Below are 15,556 nucleotides of genomic sequence, written 5' to 3'. Positions count from 1 at the left end.
CTGGCGATCTATAAGAAGGGGAGAACGAGAGGAAGGAGAGAGCCTTCGGCTGGGTGTTGAGCCAAAGAACAGGGGAGAGAGGGAGCTTGATTCGGTGGGGAGAGAACAAGAAACAGGGGAGGAGTGCTCTGTTTCTTTTGGGAAGAAGATAAAAAAAGGAAATTTATTTTATGTTCCACCGTGGGAGAGAGGGAAAAGAGATTTGCAATGCTCTGTTTTCACCGACCGGTGTCGGCACAGGAGGTATAGGAGGCAGTCTGGGCTTTGGCTCCAGACAAGGCCCCGGGACCGGACGGGTTCCCCCGTTCTTTTTCCGACAGTACTGGGGTATCATTCGGATAGCGGTGGTAGAGGCTATTCAGTGCTTCTTCTCTCAGGTAGTGATGCCAGAAGATTGGAAGGCTACCTTTATCACGCTTATTCCGAAGCGTCAGGAGGCGGCGGAGCCCTGTCACTTCAGACCCATCAGTTTGTGCACAACCTTGTATAACGTTGTGGCCAGAATAATGGTCCGAAGGACGAAGCCTCTCCTGCCTGGCATCATCAGTCAGAAGCAGGGGGCGTTTATAGCTGGCAGAAACATTTCCCATAATGTTCTGCTGGCCTAGGAGATGATGTGGGATCTGCAGCGAGCATTGAAGCGACGTAGCTTGATGGCTATTAAGTTGGATATGGAGAGCTTACGATAGGATCAGATGGAGACTTCTTCAGCAGGCACTCGAGGCGTATGGGTTCCACAGGCGGATCGGTTGGGTCCTGGGGTGTGTCTTGGTCAACGACACACCTTCACCTTTCTTCGAGTCCACCATGGGGCTGTGTCAGAGATGCCCTCTATCACCTTATTTGTTTATTCTTTGTGCTGATATTTTATCTCGTGATTTGCAGAGGGTGTGTGCCCGCAGGGAGCTGGAGGCCTATGTCCCCGCCCCGGGGGCTAGTCCTCTTTCCCATTTGCTTTTCGCTGACGATTGGTCTTCTTTTGGCCAGGGCGCGGGTTTCTACTACACGGGTTCTTCATAGGGTGGTAGCGGATTACTGCGTGACGTCAGGTCAGAGAGTTAACTTCCAATAGTCAGCTGTTCACTTCAGCCCGAGCACGGAGAGCAGGGTTAGACAGGAGATTCGAGGGATTCTGCAGATACCCGAGCAGGATGGGTCATTGACCTACCTGGGTGTTCCCATCACAGGCCGCAGACTACGGGTGGCAGAGTGCTCTAGCCTGGTGCAGCGGGTAGAGAGCAGGTTGGAGGGATGGAGAGCGGCTTCCCTGTCTATGATGGGGAGACTGACCTTGATCAGATCGGTGTTGGGGTCCATGCCAGTATACCTCATGGCCAACACCGTGGTTCCGAAGACGACCCTGCTGAAGGTCGAACAACGGTCGCGATGTTTCCTATGGGGGTCACACGACGGAGGCCGCGGGGTGCATTTGGTGGCCTGGAAGCATGTCTGCCGGCCTACCAGTGAGGGCGGTCTCGGAGTGCAGTCCCTACTGGAGCGGCGCGAGGTTTTCATTGCTCGGTATGTAGCTCGGTTCCTGCTAGAGCTACACGGGCTGTGGAGTCAGGTGATGGCGGCCAGATATGGCCGCGAGAGCTCAGGTGGCATGGAGTGGGCGGCAAGTCTCTTTCATGTGGCGTGAGATTGGGAGGTACTTGCCGATGGTGTCGGCAAACACCAAGTGGCTGATTGGCGATGGGCGGAGTATTGATGTGACTACGGACCCATGGATGGATACCGTCCCACTGAGGTGTTGGCCGACCATGATCGATGCTGGGGCAGTGGAGGGGTTGCGGGTCTTCGATCTTCTTGCCCCGGGAGAGTCAGCATGGGATGACGCTAGGCTACGACAGTTGTTCGGAGGATACCCAGCTGAGAGGATCCGGTCCCTTCCTGTGCCAGGTTGTGGAGGTCCTGATATCAGGGTCTGGGGCACCTCTTGCCGGTCCAGTGTCAGATTGGGAGACCTCGCCAGTGTTATCCAGCAGAAGCATGAGCCGGGGCAGCACTGCACTTGGATCTGGAGGTCAGGGCTTCACCCAAGGGCGGCACTTTTTCTATGGAAGGTGGCGTGGGACCGCCTTCCGACGAGAGCAGTGCTGAGCAGGCGAGGCTGGGGGATCCCAGCGGAGTGCGGAACATGCAGTGTTGAGGAGTCGGTCGACCACGTGCTCTTGCAGTGTACGTGGGCGAGGTCGGCATGGCTGTGGGCAGGGTTCCCGCAAGGGGTCTGGTGTGGGAGGCTTCAGTTTTTATAGATGATGCAGCAGGGGTTGGCCCGCCCTCGGACATGTCAGGAGGCTATTCGAGCAACCTGCACAGCACATCAGATTTGGCTGGCAAGGAACGTCCGCACCCTCGATGAGCGCAGAGTGTCACCGAGGTTTGTAGCGGAGTTCGCGCGAGTACAGGCATGGAGATCAGACCTTCTTCAGATGGACCTCTGATAGCTCGGGACACCTGGGGTTCCCTCTCTGCTCCAGCAGCTCCTCAGATGGTGTTCTTTACCTAGGAACCCCTACCCCCGAGTTTCCTCAAGGTCAACTTCGACGGATCGGTTCTGGATGGAGGCGCGTGAGGTGGTGCGGATTTTGTGATACGAGACCCGCACTCCAGAGTGGTGGCAGCAGGTGGCTGTCAGTTGATCGGTACATCGGTTTTCGGGGCAGAGCTACGAGCTGCTTGGGCGGGTCTTCGATATGCGAGGCAGGTATTGCAGGCTGGCTCGATTGTCTTGGAGGGCGACTCGGCTGCAGTTATCAGTTGGATCCAGGAGGGGTTGAGGGTTGAGGGCACAGACCACCCCTTGGTTCAGGATATAGGGATGATGTATGGGGTTGGAATGGCCATACAGGCCAGACATGTATTCCGAGAAGCTAATGAGGCAGCTGATTGGGTGGCTGCCTTTGCGGCTCATCATTCAGGGTACACTTTTTGGGCGGAGGAGGGGGAGCTGCCACTGGCTCTCCGTGAGTTAGTGTTTTTTGACTTTATTGGGTGTATTCGTACACGTATTATATGAAAACCCGTTTTTAGCAAAAAAAAGAAGAAAGAAGCAATCTAAAGCTATTCTAGTTTTCGTATTTCAGCTAAAATTACCAGTTTTGGAGTTTATACCTAAAATTTATTTATGGGGCTAAATTAGATGTGAATATGAGCTATTGTACCATTTTTTTTTGAATTCTAGGAAGTATTTCTTTAGACTTGGATTTTACAAATTTTAAGAAGATTCTAAGACATTAGAATGGTAAATTTTAAAGAAAAATTAGAGGAAAGATTTTTTTTCTTTTTCTTTCTTTTTCCTTTTTTTTCCTTTTGATCTTGCATTTGGCTATCCTGTTAGTTGAATATCATGGCATTTACTTTAACATATATTAGATTGTCATCAAACACTAGAATGGTGCACTAGACAACAAATATATATATATATATATATATATATTTAATTTACTACAGAGGTACTTTTTGATTATTTCAATGACATACCATTGGAAAGATAGTTTGACAAACATAAGCAATGAGACGAACCTGATCAATGAGCATGATTTAATAATAAACATAACACGGTTTTAAAAGTACACTACATGATCAAGTTGTGTTGAAGAATTATGTTTTGAGCAGTTTTATGTCACCCATGAACGTCCATCAAGGATGCCTATGGCTTTGTTTGATATATATATATTTCATGAAGAATCAAAATGAAGTCTTTTCACCACAACAAGACGCATACTAGACATAATATAGAAATGAAATCTTTTCATCACAACAAGATGCATACTAGACATAATATAGAAGATCGAAGATAACAAGAAGCAACAATGCAGAGGTCCCAGAACTAGAAATCAAGATGAATAGCAAAAGGCTCTTTGGACCACAGATAGGATAATTAGAACCACAATAATATGAAATTGCTGAAATCAGGATAACTGCCACTAGGAAAGATGAATTTATGTAGCCATTCAGTTAAGTGATCTATATTTTCATAATCATCAATCCAGATAAAATTTTCTAAATTTGATTGTTTTTATAATTTGGAAGATTGGTGGCCACACTAATTATAGATTATAATCATTATATTTGAATTGCAGAACACCATTTGATGCATAACTGCAAGCCTAATTTGAAGTTTCATTTCAATAAATTTCATTAAGAGAGCCTATTCAAATAGTGCTCATTTTAGTTCACATATATTTTGGTTTTAGATTGAAGTTCAGGGTAGATGTGCTAAAGTATATTACAGCTGTACATGGAGTAGCTTTGCCACTTATGCTTGAAATTTCTGGGGGACCCTTGAGTAGTTTACTTTCCTTCTCTTTTTCCTTCAATTTCATGACAGTTCCCTTTTTCTCCTCCTCTACATAGCACAACACTTCGGTCCTTTTTATTTTTTTTTTGTGTGTGTCCACAAATCACACAAGAAAACAACAAAAAAAAAAGAAACCAAGAGATCAATCTTTTTGAATCTCTAAAAGTATTATCCCCATAGACTTCAATACAGTAAAGAAAAACAAAACAATACTACATAGGGACCCTAGAACCTCTAATTTTCTATTTCTTTTCCCCTTAAGTTAATTGCCAGTCTTTATGTGCAAAGATATAGATTTCTAGACAGCAAGCTTATCTCAATACTAAGACCTAGCCTTCTAACAACCATTAGCTTTCTCCCTATTTGTGGCACCCAAAACAAATAGAATCACATCAAACTTCTGATGTACAAAAACAGTGTAGCACTACAAGATCTGTCTAGAAGGTTTAAACTGACTGATGTAAACCCCAGTAACTTGAGAAGTTTCACAACAAAATTATATTTTCCAGATTATATTTAGCCAATTGTACATTATATTTTCCAGATGGTTCTAGTTGTCTTAAGTTTCCCTTCATCAGTAACTTATATTGTTGCTTAGTTTGGGAATAAAGTCAGAAGTGTTGGGTTCTGCACACTGAAATGAGGAAAGAAAGATGAAGGTAGATGGCTTGTGATTTCTAGTTGGATGCTTCTCATGCCCATGAGAGAGAGAGCAAAGAAAATTGAATTGCGACTTCACTTTGTACCATGCATGTAGCTGTAGAGTATATCATATATATGTAGAGAGAAATAGTGATGTCTATTTGCAGAATTTATTATGTTTTCAGTATCAAAACAATATACCAAGCAAAGAGTAGTACTGAAGGAAAATGATGATGATGACAACCACATAAAAACTCATGCTTGTATAACACAGTTACCTGTCTAACAGATTGGGAATTGAGAATGTCCGTATAGCTGAGATAACTATCCAAAATAGGAGAAAAAGATGCTTTCCGCTTCCTACTACAATTAGGTTCACTCATGTCTTCATCTGAGGCACTTGCACAGCCTGGCAATAGCTCTTTTTTCCTTCGATCTGATTCAGCCTGGAATGCTGATAAAATTTGACCAAATACCTGCACTCAGAGTGTGGTTGACCATCACTACAAATTTTGGCAAATCCACCTCCAGTGCATCATTAAACAAGTGCATATAGACAGGATTCACAAAACACAATCTTAGCAGGGCTAATGATCATTTCTATTTTGCAAGTTAAGCCAAGGAACAGGCTAAAGGCAGATACAATTAGCCCACATACAACTGTCACAGCACAGGTATATGTAGTATTAAATCAAAATTATGGATTTCAACAGGCTAATAGGAAAGCCACTTTATTTTGTATCTTCATGGTATCAAATACCCTCTAGCATAAAATAGTACAGATTATGGAGTCAAGAGCGCCTGGTTTGTCAAATACTGGTTTAGACCAACTCAAAATGTTAACTTATTAGCAACATGTGATGATCTGTTGAGACCAGTTTGACAAAGATTAGCAGAAGCCTAGGACAAGTTCCAACATGTCAGGAGGCATTTTCTGTAGACAAGGAAAGGATGCAAATATACCTCATCAGCTTCTTGATTAAAACAAACTGCGCTCTCATGGATAATTGACTTCAACTTCTCCTTCTTAAACTCTGAAAGCTCTTCACCTATCCCTCCTGCAAAAAACGAACCAGAAGTGCTGCAGCTTTTACCTTTCCATCCCTTGTCTTGGTTATGGATGCGTCGAACATCATCAGAATATCCTGCTGATGGTTCAGAATTTGATCCCGAAAGGGGTAATTCAATGTCCTCATTCTGAGAAAACAGCTCGAAAAAAAGATGTTTGTAGTAACCAAGATAGTTAGGTCCAAGTTCATTTTGCTTTGCATAAGAATCTTTGGACATTGTAAGAAGAGGAATCCTGCATACATTGTTCTACAAAAGTTAATCAGAGTAAATAGTTAAACTAGTTAGCCTACAACTTTAAGAAACATGAGCATGGGAACAATATATTAATACTATGGGTCCTCAAAACAAAAGCATCTAGATACAAACAAACATTGGGTCAATATTCAATTGACAGTTTAAGAATGTGTTTCTCTGATCAGTTATGAATTGGAAATCAACTCTGAACTTCGGACTTGAACCTGTGCTCATGCATAAGTACATGAATGAAAGAACTAAGACAACACTGGGAATAGATAGACTAGATGGCAAATGGCAGGGAAGGATTCTAATTTTTAAGTAGGAATAAGTTGAAACATTCAAATCTTGAGTTCATGGTAGCATATGATGCAGCAAAAACATAAGACAAATTAGAAGAAGTAGGAAGCGCAATTAAATCTTAATCAAATATAGTTATATATCAATAAACTCCAAACTCAGCTATTGTTAATTTCAAAGGCATCCAGCTTTCCATTATGTATAGATGCCATCTTTTTAGTGAGACAACTAGGACACCAGTAGTTTAGCCTTGCAACTGGGATTTTCAAATTATGATCCTTCATCTATATTCTCTTTTTCCCCAGTGTTCAGTTGCCAACTGCAGTAGCTCAGACAAGAATTTTTTAAAATGGTCATATGGTGGCCATTTAAAAGAGGCAACTGTTGCATTAAAGGACAGTTGATTGTCATTATAACATAGCAAATGTTTGTAGGAAATTAGAATCATTCCATCTGCTAACTGGCTTTTAGACCAAGTTAAATAGCAACTCAACAAGCTAACCCTATCTACTTACTCTCAACTTTGTGAATGGTTCTTCTCTTTTCCAGATTGTTTTATAACAACTAACAGTTGGGTGTCCCAAGTTATCTGTTCCATCTTTACCCAATAACAGAAATTTGATCCTTCTTTCTTATGGGGGCTCTCTTTTAGACTACATTTGTTTTTAAATGATAGCATCTCAGGTTGCGAATACCTTGTTTATCAGTATTGTAGCTCCTTCTATAATATGCTCCCTCTTGACCTGTCCTTAACACAAATTCTCCACATTGTTCTCCCCCATTCATAAAAGATACCATTAAATATTTTCACAATCACACAAACATTGATCCATAGCATTCTAACAACAATTACCACACATAGAGCTGGACATCTCGAGTCCAACAAAACAAAAGGAAACAAAGGAATGACGATCACAAACTTTTTTGAGAACTACAGTCAAAGTAGGGTTAACAGAGTTTCCTTTAACACATAATGCTAAGCTGTCCAGGCATTTTGACAGACAGACAAGAATTTTTATGAGTGGCAGCTTGCTAGGCATCCACCCTCCCACAAGTTATATCAGAATTTAGAATTATGCCAGTATGTTGGCAGGAAAAAAGTTACCTTAAAGTAGGAAATGCCTAGTTGCTATCTAATGCCAGTTTGTGAATGAAGTCCTGGCATTGTCAACAAGAACTCAAGAATGAAATAAGAGGAAGATAAAGAGAACAAAACAAAGAAAGTTTGTGGTTGCGAAAGCAAACTACCATTGAGATAATATAAGAGACTTACCCAGAACTGTAACCCACCCTTATTTAATTACCAAAACCATGATAAGAGAATTTATGTCCTTGTTTCACAAATAGTAAAATTTTCAACAAATCGTAAAATTTTCTAAATATAAAATTTGTCATAAGAATGATAGGATGCAAAGCAAGATTATCCAGCATATCACCTTAGAAGACCTGAATGCTCCAAGAAAACAAAAATCCCCCTACCCAAAAATAATAAAATAATCCCCCTACCCTTGAGTTTCATTATTTTCAATATTGCCTTGTCAATCAGCAAACTTACACCTTAAGCAAGAGTCACCTCTCTACATACACCATCTCCACCATATAGCCATGGCACCATCGGTGCCACAAATTTCATGCCTTTGTTGCTACATTTTGTACACCGTTCATACATCTCCAGCTATGAAAATATCTGAGGACAACTCTATGGTCATTTGAATAAGTTGACATGTCACCATAACGAGGCCCAAAGAAAAAGGTTTCAAGGAATTGGTCTTGATGGAGATTTATAAGAAATATGCAAGCGACAATTTTCAGGAAGTCAATTTGGTCTCAAATATGTGAAAGAAGGGCTAGAAGATCAAGTGAATTGAGTTTCTAAAGGAGTAAATTTTGCATCTCAGCACTTGGCAAGACAGAAGTAAGTTTCTGAACATACAAAAGCGGCATAATCATAGTCATCCAAATGTGGTCATAATAAATGTTTTAACATAATCAACAACTTTCAAGAAGTTGGGAGTTGGGACAAATACTTCAAAAAAGTCTATATATGTGAATCACATCATCCAAACATCTAATATTGAAATACCCACATGAATTATGTTACTTCTGGGTCCACTCTATTTCAAGTAGATAGATCCTACTGTAGATGAGCATTTAAAAAAGAATCAGTATCAAGAAAAAACAAACATAGAATACTCATTAGAAAAAGAGTTACGCTAAAAATTAAAAACAAAGAATTTTACGTGTTGAAACTTCATCATCTATACAGATGAGTTAAATATGTACTATAACATGTAAATGGTGCCAATCAGAGTTATCCAGAAAACTTGAATAAATTTCAAGAATGATAGCATAAATGTTACTTGGATGATTTGGGTGTCAGGTGTCCAACTATCCAGAAGAATCTGAAATGGGAATCTTCTTTAAAAAGACAAGGGACATCTCTATGCGTGTTGATGTCTAAATATGTACTGATGTATGCATATAATGAAAAAATAAGCAAGATTTATGTTAGTTGATAAAACTTGACAAAATGTTCCTAATTATTATGTTAGAAATAAAAAAAAAAAATCATATAGAAAAGCCAAAAATAAGCATGCAATCATGATGGCATCATAATTTGATCATATGAAGTGCCATGAAGTGTCCAAAGTGTCCCAAGTTCCTAAGTGTCCAACACACGCAAAAATCCAAAATTTAGAGTGTCCAAGTAGAACTAGGCAAAGTTTTTAAATAGCTTGGGTAACCCCAAGCAGTTGCCAAGGCAAAATATTAAGTTAATAATCAATCATTTTTCGATTCAACTAATTAGTTTATGTTAACAGATTTTAGTACTATTTAAATAAACCAACAAACATACCTCTAAGGCATATGAGATGACTTTAAACAAGGAAAAAACACTTATATTATATTATAGTTTCTAATTTTTTTAGAACTCATAATAAACATGATGGAAATAATAACATATATCAATTCTGTGTTTGCTTAAGTGGTGGAGATTGCTAAACATTTTAAATTTTCCATCTTTCTGGAGGCTACAATTGGAGTCTGAGGTTTGACCAGAAGATCTATATGCCCTCTTATTTAATACTCAAAATTAAGTTATTAGATTTTATTTACTGACAACATATTTTTTTACTCGGAGACCTAATGTGAATTATCTCACTATCTTATTAGCACTGATTCCACAAATCACCTAGACTCGTCCCAACTATTTGGGGTAAACAATATGAATCCTTGCTCCCCAACAAGGATTAAAAAACTGATTGAACAATGTCTGTACTGAACCAAAGCCAATATAGGATGGGCTGGCATGCCCCTGTTTTGGGCAAACCAATCCTAAATTGCTGGTATTAGCCTTGTAGCATTGGTCCCAAACAGACATGTACCAATGCTAGATCGAGTAATGCCCCTTAATACCTCTCAAGATAAGTCTTTGATGCCTTTTAGAGCTCATCTCCATCATTTCAAGATAGGAGGAAGTAACAAGAGAAGCTATCAGCAATCTGAGTGTAATTTCCACAGAACTGAAGCAAGGATCATGGAGTTTTTGGGCTCAAAAGCATTCTAGCAAGAGCACACATTTCTAGCTCTCTATGTCAAGAAGATGATAGTTATTGTTGAATAATATTATAAAATCTATTCTTTGTTTTTTCATCTGTTACGTCGATGCTAGCACTACACTATCTCATCTTCACTCTTGATAATCTTTGATATCATTCACTTATTCAATTATTTCTAGTAAGATAACTACATTTAGATTGTTAATTTCAGCAGACATATGATTTTTATATTTTTTTTCATTTCAAGATATATAGTCATATGCATTAAACTGGTAACACAAAAACCTAAACAATCAGCAAACATCAAAAAACATGACCAAGGAACTTTAATTGATACTCCTATTATATTTCTTCCAAAAACAAAGGATTAAGATAATGAAACATAAAAAATGCAACAGTAAACCATATAAGGTCAAAATAGGCAATATGTGAAGTACACTAGTCATATTAAAGCATATAGATAACCAAGGTCCGCCGTACCGGGTCTGGTAGGCATACCGGTTGCCTACCGGACCGGTACGATTTCGGTTCGTACTGAAACCGGACGGTACGAACCGAAAAACTCTTCCCCACCGGAGCCAGAAAAAAAGAAGAGAACGAGAGAGAGCGCGGGGAAGAGAGGGAGGGAGACCACCTATAGCCGCCATCGAAGAGTCGCGGAGAGGTGGCGGAGGCCGGTGGGGGACGGCGGAGCCCGGCGGGGGGTGGGGGAACCCGCGGGGGCGCGGCAGAGGCCAAGGCCGCGGCCATGGCCCCTGTTTCGTTCCGCGGCTCTCCGATATTGGCCAGAGGTGATCTCCCTCTCTCTCTCTTCCCCGCGCTCTCTCTTTTTCTCTTCATCTTCTTCGTCTCCAGCACGGAACCGGCCTGTATCGATTTCCACGGCTCCGGCATACCGGTAGCTGGCCGGACTGGTTCGGCATACCATGTAGATAACCTTTGTCAATAAGGCACATAATATTGTACATACCAAATGCATCCTTGGTCAATATGAGTTTGATCATCAATATTTCAAATTTTATTCACCAAGCATTCTTATTAATAACTACCTCTAATATTACAACAAAATTTCCCCATATCCTTTTTCTGGCCTCCACCATGTAACCTTAGGTTCTATCCCATGTTTTCACATCCTTCCTAAATTAAAGTCTCACTCTTTACCCCAACATTCCCTCATTTTTGTATTACATGGCTATACTGTCTCAATATATTTTTATCATTTTGTTCTAAATATGACAAAATAGTAAAAAACCAATTCTGATATTTTAAAATATATCATGAAAGCCAACTATATGATACTTGATATAGAATATGCATGTTTTACCTAAAAGTTGTCATCGAATCTTGTTTCCTTAAACCAAGTAATTAAACAACCCTCAACCAAGAAGCTCTATTCAAGCTTGACAAAAATAGATTTAAGTATCAAATAACAATTCATAATGGTAAATTACATATTACATGTAGATTTAAATCTAACATGAAGTTATACCAATTGAAAGCATGATAATGGAAGAACAAATGGAAAAAGGGATCACACATTAAAATATCAATAGCAACATGAAACATCTAATCAAAAGACAATAGTAGAACTGTAGAATGGATTTGAGATTATATCTATTCCAAAATACAAAAATCTAATAAAGACTATCTCACAACCAGAAATCCTTAGATGAACAAGGCATGTTTTCCAATCCTTAGATATATTAGTATGATTAAGGATATGTATGATGAAATAATTATTATGTGAACTACTAGTGCTAATACTAGTGAGCTTCTAATCACAATAAGTTTACACCAACGATTTGCTCTAAGTACTTATCTTTTTGTGTTAGTTATGAATAAGCTTACTTGGCATATTTAGAACGGTATTCTTTTATGCATGTTATTTGCAGATGATATAATCTTAACAGGTGAAACTAAGATCGAGGTTTTTGTAAGTACTATAACAACAACAGTTTGGCGGAGATGGTAGCAATGATGGTGGTTACATGGTGGAGGCGGCGATATAGAGCGATAGCAACAATTATAATGGTAGAAGTGTCGACGATGATGGAAATAGCAACAATGGTGTGGTGAACATTATGATGATGGTGGTAGTGCAAGCAAAGATGATGATTATGGTGGTAGCCGAGGTAATGGCAAAGTGGTGGAGATGTTGGTGGTGATAATAATATGAGTTTCTTATTTTTAAAATATTGAAAGTAAAAATTTCTTACTTTCATTTTCTAGAATAATAAAAATAACTTTAAAAATAAAAAAAAGTATTAGATAATTTTTATCTCAATGATTTTTCTTTTAAAGATAGAAAACAAGGGGGAAAAAAGGTAATGACAACCAGACCTTAAATTCTTAATAAAGATCTGGCGTAGGGGATACGAGTCGAGGCAAGCACGTCGCCTTCGAAGAAGGATGGAAAGGAAAGAGCAAGCACATTATTCTCTTGTGATCACACTAAAAAAAAATTTGTGGAACAATTTTTTTACTCAAAACTTTAATGAATCCAATACAATGGAGTGAGACCTTTATATAATAAAGGCGAGCCACACATAAGTAGAAAGACAAGAAAAATAAAGCAAAATTTTAGGGCAATAATTCTAAAAATGCTGAAAAGATTCAATGGGTTGGCTGAAGCAAAATTTTATGACAATAATTCTTAAAATACTGAAAAGATTCAATGGGTTGGGCAATAATTTTAAAAATGTTGAAAAGATACAATGGGTTAGTTGGCCTTTTCTTCTTTGGCTGGATTCTCCAAACTAGGTACGGCTGAGATTGTGGATAGGAGATTTAGAGTGGACGCCTTAGTTGGGCTTTCTTCTTTGGCTAGATTCTCCAAACTAGGTGCGGCTAAGATCTTGAGTAGGAGATTTGGAGTGGATGCCTAAATCAAGATCCTAGAAACCAATAATTGCTTGAATGGTATCACACCTTAGGAATAGTTCAATCCCAGCTCGACATGTGAGGTGGATACAACGTAGAAAAGAAGAAAATTAACTCCTCTCGATCTTTAAAAAGAAAGATCAAATAAAAAAAATTTCGACAAGAGATTTTTGGGATAGAAACTTAACAAAAAAGAGATTGATTGCTTTGAGATGCTTGCCTACACACATGAGGAAGCAAGTAAAATGGCGAAATAGAGAGAGAAAGCGAGAAACTTCTACCTTGCGCCCCAGAAATTGAAGACAAAGCAGGTTCGGATCTAAATGCTTTGCCCTTATCAAACCCTTCCCTTTATCCAAGAAGCAAACTTTCCCCCCTTTCCACCCAAACAAAACGTCGAGTCTTAACAAGGGGAGATGGGAAAGGGAAATTTATAGGGCATTCGCCCTAATTTCTCAATATTTATCAGTATACGTACGCGCCCAAAGGACGCCAGTCACCTTAGCTGTCGACTTGATGCTCAAATTCGAAGGCTACCATCTAACCGCTTATTTAAGAGGGCAAAATACCCGTGAATGCCGCTGCCATCCATTCTGATCGATCCGGTGCCTATCCCGAGATTTGCGGCTGAGAAGCCGGATAGTCTCTCCACTTCGCTCCTCGTCCGTTAGATAGAAGTCATCGAACGAGGCAGAACGGGACCATTTCCTTCCTCGTCCCTTCACCCCCTCCTCCTCCTTTCGGTTCTCTTTGGCATCGAGGCGTCGGTTGAATCGCGCGGGATCGCCTAATCTGATCTTCCGCCGGTCGAAGGAGCAGCCTCGGAGAGCGTTAACGGCGGAAAGCGCGGAGGTTCAAGCAATGACAGGCTAGGCTCGTATTCGACGGTGAGAAGCATTTGGTGGATGCCGGTTCATTCTTGGGTCCCCACTCGCGCGAATATTTTAGTTTGTCGTGGGCCAAAAGCACAGATATTATGATTTGAAGCACATGGTTTGCTCGGTACGAACTAACACAATAAGTAATTTAAATTAAAAAATAATTATTGCCGTTCAAATTTGGCTCGAGGATGACCACGACGGTGGTTGGAAAGAGAAGACGGGAGCCACCTCCTGCGCAACGGTGGTGGACCTGCACAAAGCCTCACCGGTGTTTTCGGTGAAGGCCCTTCGACGATCAAGTTAGAGTGGGATAAATTTAGTCCAGCCCAAAAAGTCCCTTAGAAGTTACCTGACCGGACTATTTATAGTTCCGGTGGAGAGGCTCAGGTGGCAGAGGCACTGTCAGCCCTCATCATGAGGGGGCGTGGCTCTGAGCCGAATGGCGCGCAGCTTAGGCTGGTTGGTGGCGTGTAGTGTTTTCCATTCTTGAGAACGGTAGGGTGTTGACAGTCATAGCAGGGTATGGCCGGAGTAGTCTTGATGCCGTCCTTCAACTGTTGAGGGCCAGCTATCGAAGCATGGCACAGTGGTATTGTAATGTACGGTCACATAGAAGGGCGTAGGCACGCACATTGGTACGATTGTTGGCAAGGCCGAGTCCGTTGAGATGTCGCATTATGCGTTTGACGAGGTCGGTTTAACAGGTGCTGGGGGTAGCTCGACTCCCCGAGTTTCGAGGTGTGCTCGGTGGAGTACCTCAAGCTCGAGGGTCGGGGCGTACTACTGAAGCAGGCGCCCCGAGCTTGGTCGGGGCGGGTCGGCGAACATTGGAGACTCCCCGAACTCGGTCGGGGGAGTCGGCGAATATCTGAAGCTGAGTTGGTTTCGGATCGGACTGAGAATTCGACCGGACTGTGTTGGCGTTTGTTGCTGGTGGTCCAAACCGAGAACGATTGGCACAGCGGTGTGAACGGGGTTCCGTCTGAGTCGCCTTGGTTGGTGTTGATTACGCTCCACTTTCCACCGGAAAACCTGCAAGCAAGCCTCGCACCACCACTGGGGTAGTGGGGGCCCTCCGACGATCAAGTCAGAGGAGATTGGAGGAGAAGGAGAGATAATTGCAGGTAGTAGGAGAATGCACTGGAAGTTCTTGCTTACCTCCCCCCTTCTCCCCCCCGCAGCATATATACCAGGCTGGGGGGTCCTTCTGGGGGGTTGGTCATCGTGTGGCACGATGGAGTTGCCACTGACATGGCCGTTACAGGGCGTCGTGGGGCAGCGCTGGGTACGGCCGTGACAGGGCGTAGTGGAGCTCCGCTTTGTACGGCTGTTACAGGAGATCGTGGAGCAGCGCCGGATACGACCGTTGCAGGGAGTAGTGGAGCAGAGGGTCGTGGCGTGCTTCAGGGGAACAGTCTGTCGTTGTCGAGAGATTGCCGACTCGGGGTCGGATTGCTGGATCAAGGGGCAGCCGACTCGGGGTCGGGCTGCGAAGCCGAAGATATCCGACTCGGGGTCGGGTTACTGGATCAAGGGGCAGCCGTAGTCTTCTTAGGCGCGCGTGTCGGTCACGTGGGGCATGGTGGCTGAGTTCCCCCGTAACAGTAGCCCCCCACTTCCGAGCCTGGAACCAGAAGGGGAACGGGTGAAGGAAGTGATGCTTCGAGATTGCCGCCATCCCT

The 15,556-nt window shown here is 41.8% G+C and overlaps 1 protein-coding gene across 3 annotated transcripts in view; it reads right to left on the bottom strand.

Annotated features, from left to right (window-relative positions):
- Positions 1-15,556, bottom strand: part of LOC103719834 (uncharacterized) — a 47,345-nt gene that overhangs the window by 12,722 nt on the left and 19,067 nt on the right. The window contains exons 1-3 of one of the 3 annotated variants that reach the window (XM_039131433.2): positions 13,275-13,979; positions 5,912-6,251; positions 5,227-5,424 (exon numbers count right to left, since the gene is read on the bottom strand). In XM_039131433.2, coding sequence (XP_038987361.2) covers positions 5,227-5,424; positions 5,912-6,235 — 522 coding nt within the window. In that variant the 5' untranslated portion in view covers positions 6,236-6,251; positions 13,275-13,979. Of the gene's footprint in view, positions 1-5,226; positions 5,425-5,911; positions 6,252-13,274; positions 13,980-15,556 lie in introns of those variants that run through there. The other 2 variants (XM_008809259.4, XM_089928563.1) reach the window with 2 other exon arrangements.

Source organism: Phoenix dactylifera, chromosome 18 (genome assembly GCF_051530095.1).
Source record: "Phoenix dactylifera cultivar Ajwa chromosome 18, Ajwa_hap1_PhDact_Kaust_v1.1, whole genome shotgun sequence".
Classification (NCBI taxonomy): Eukaryota; Viridiplantae; Streptophyta; class Magnoliopsida; order Arecales; family Arecaceae; genus Phoenix; species Phoenix dactylifera.
Note: the sequence above shows the minus strand (reverse complement) of the source record. Positions and strands in the feature narration are given on the sequence as shown.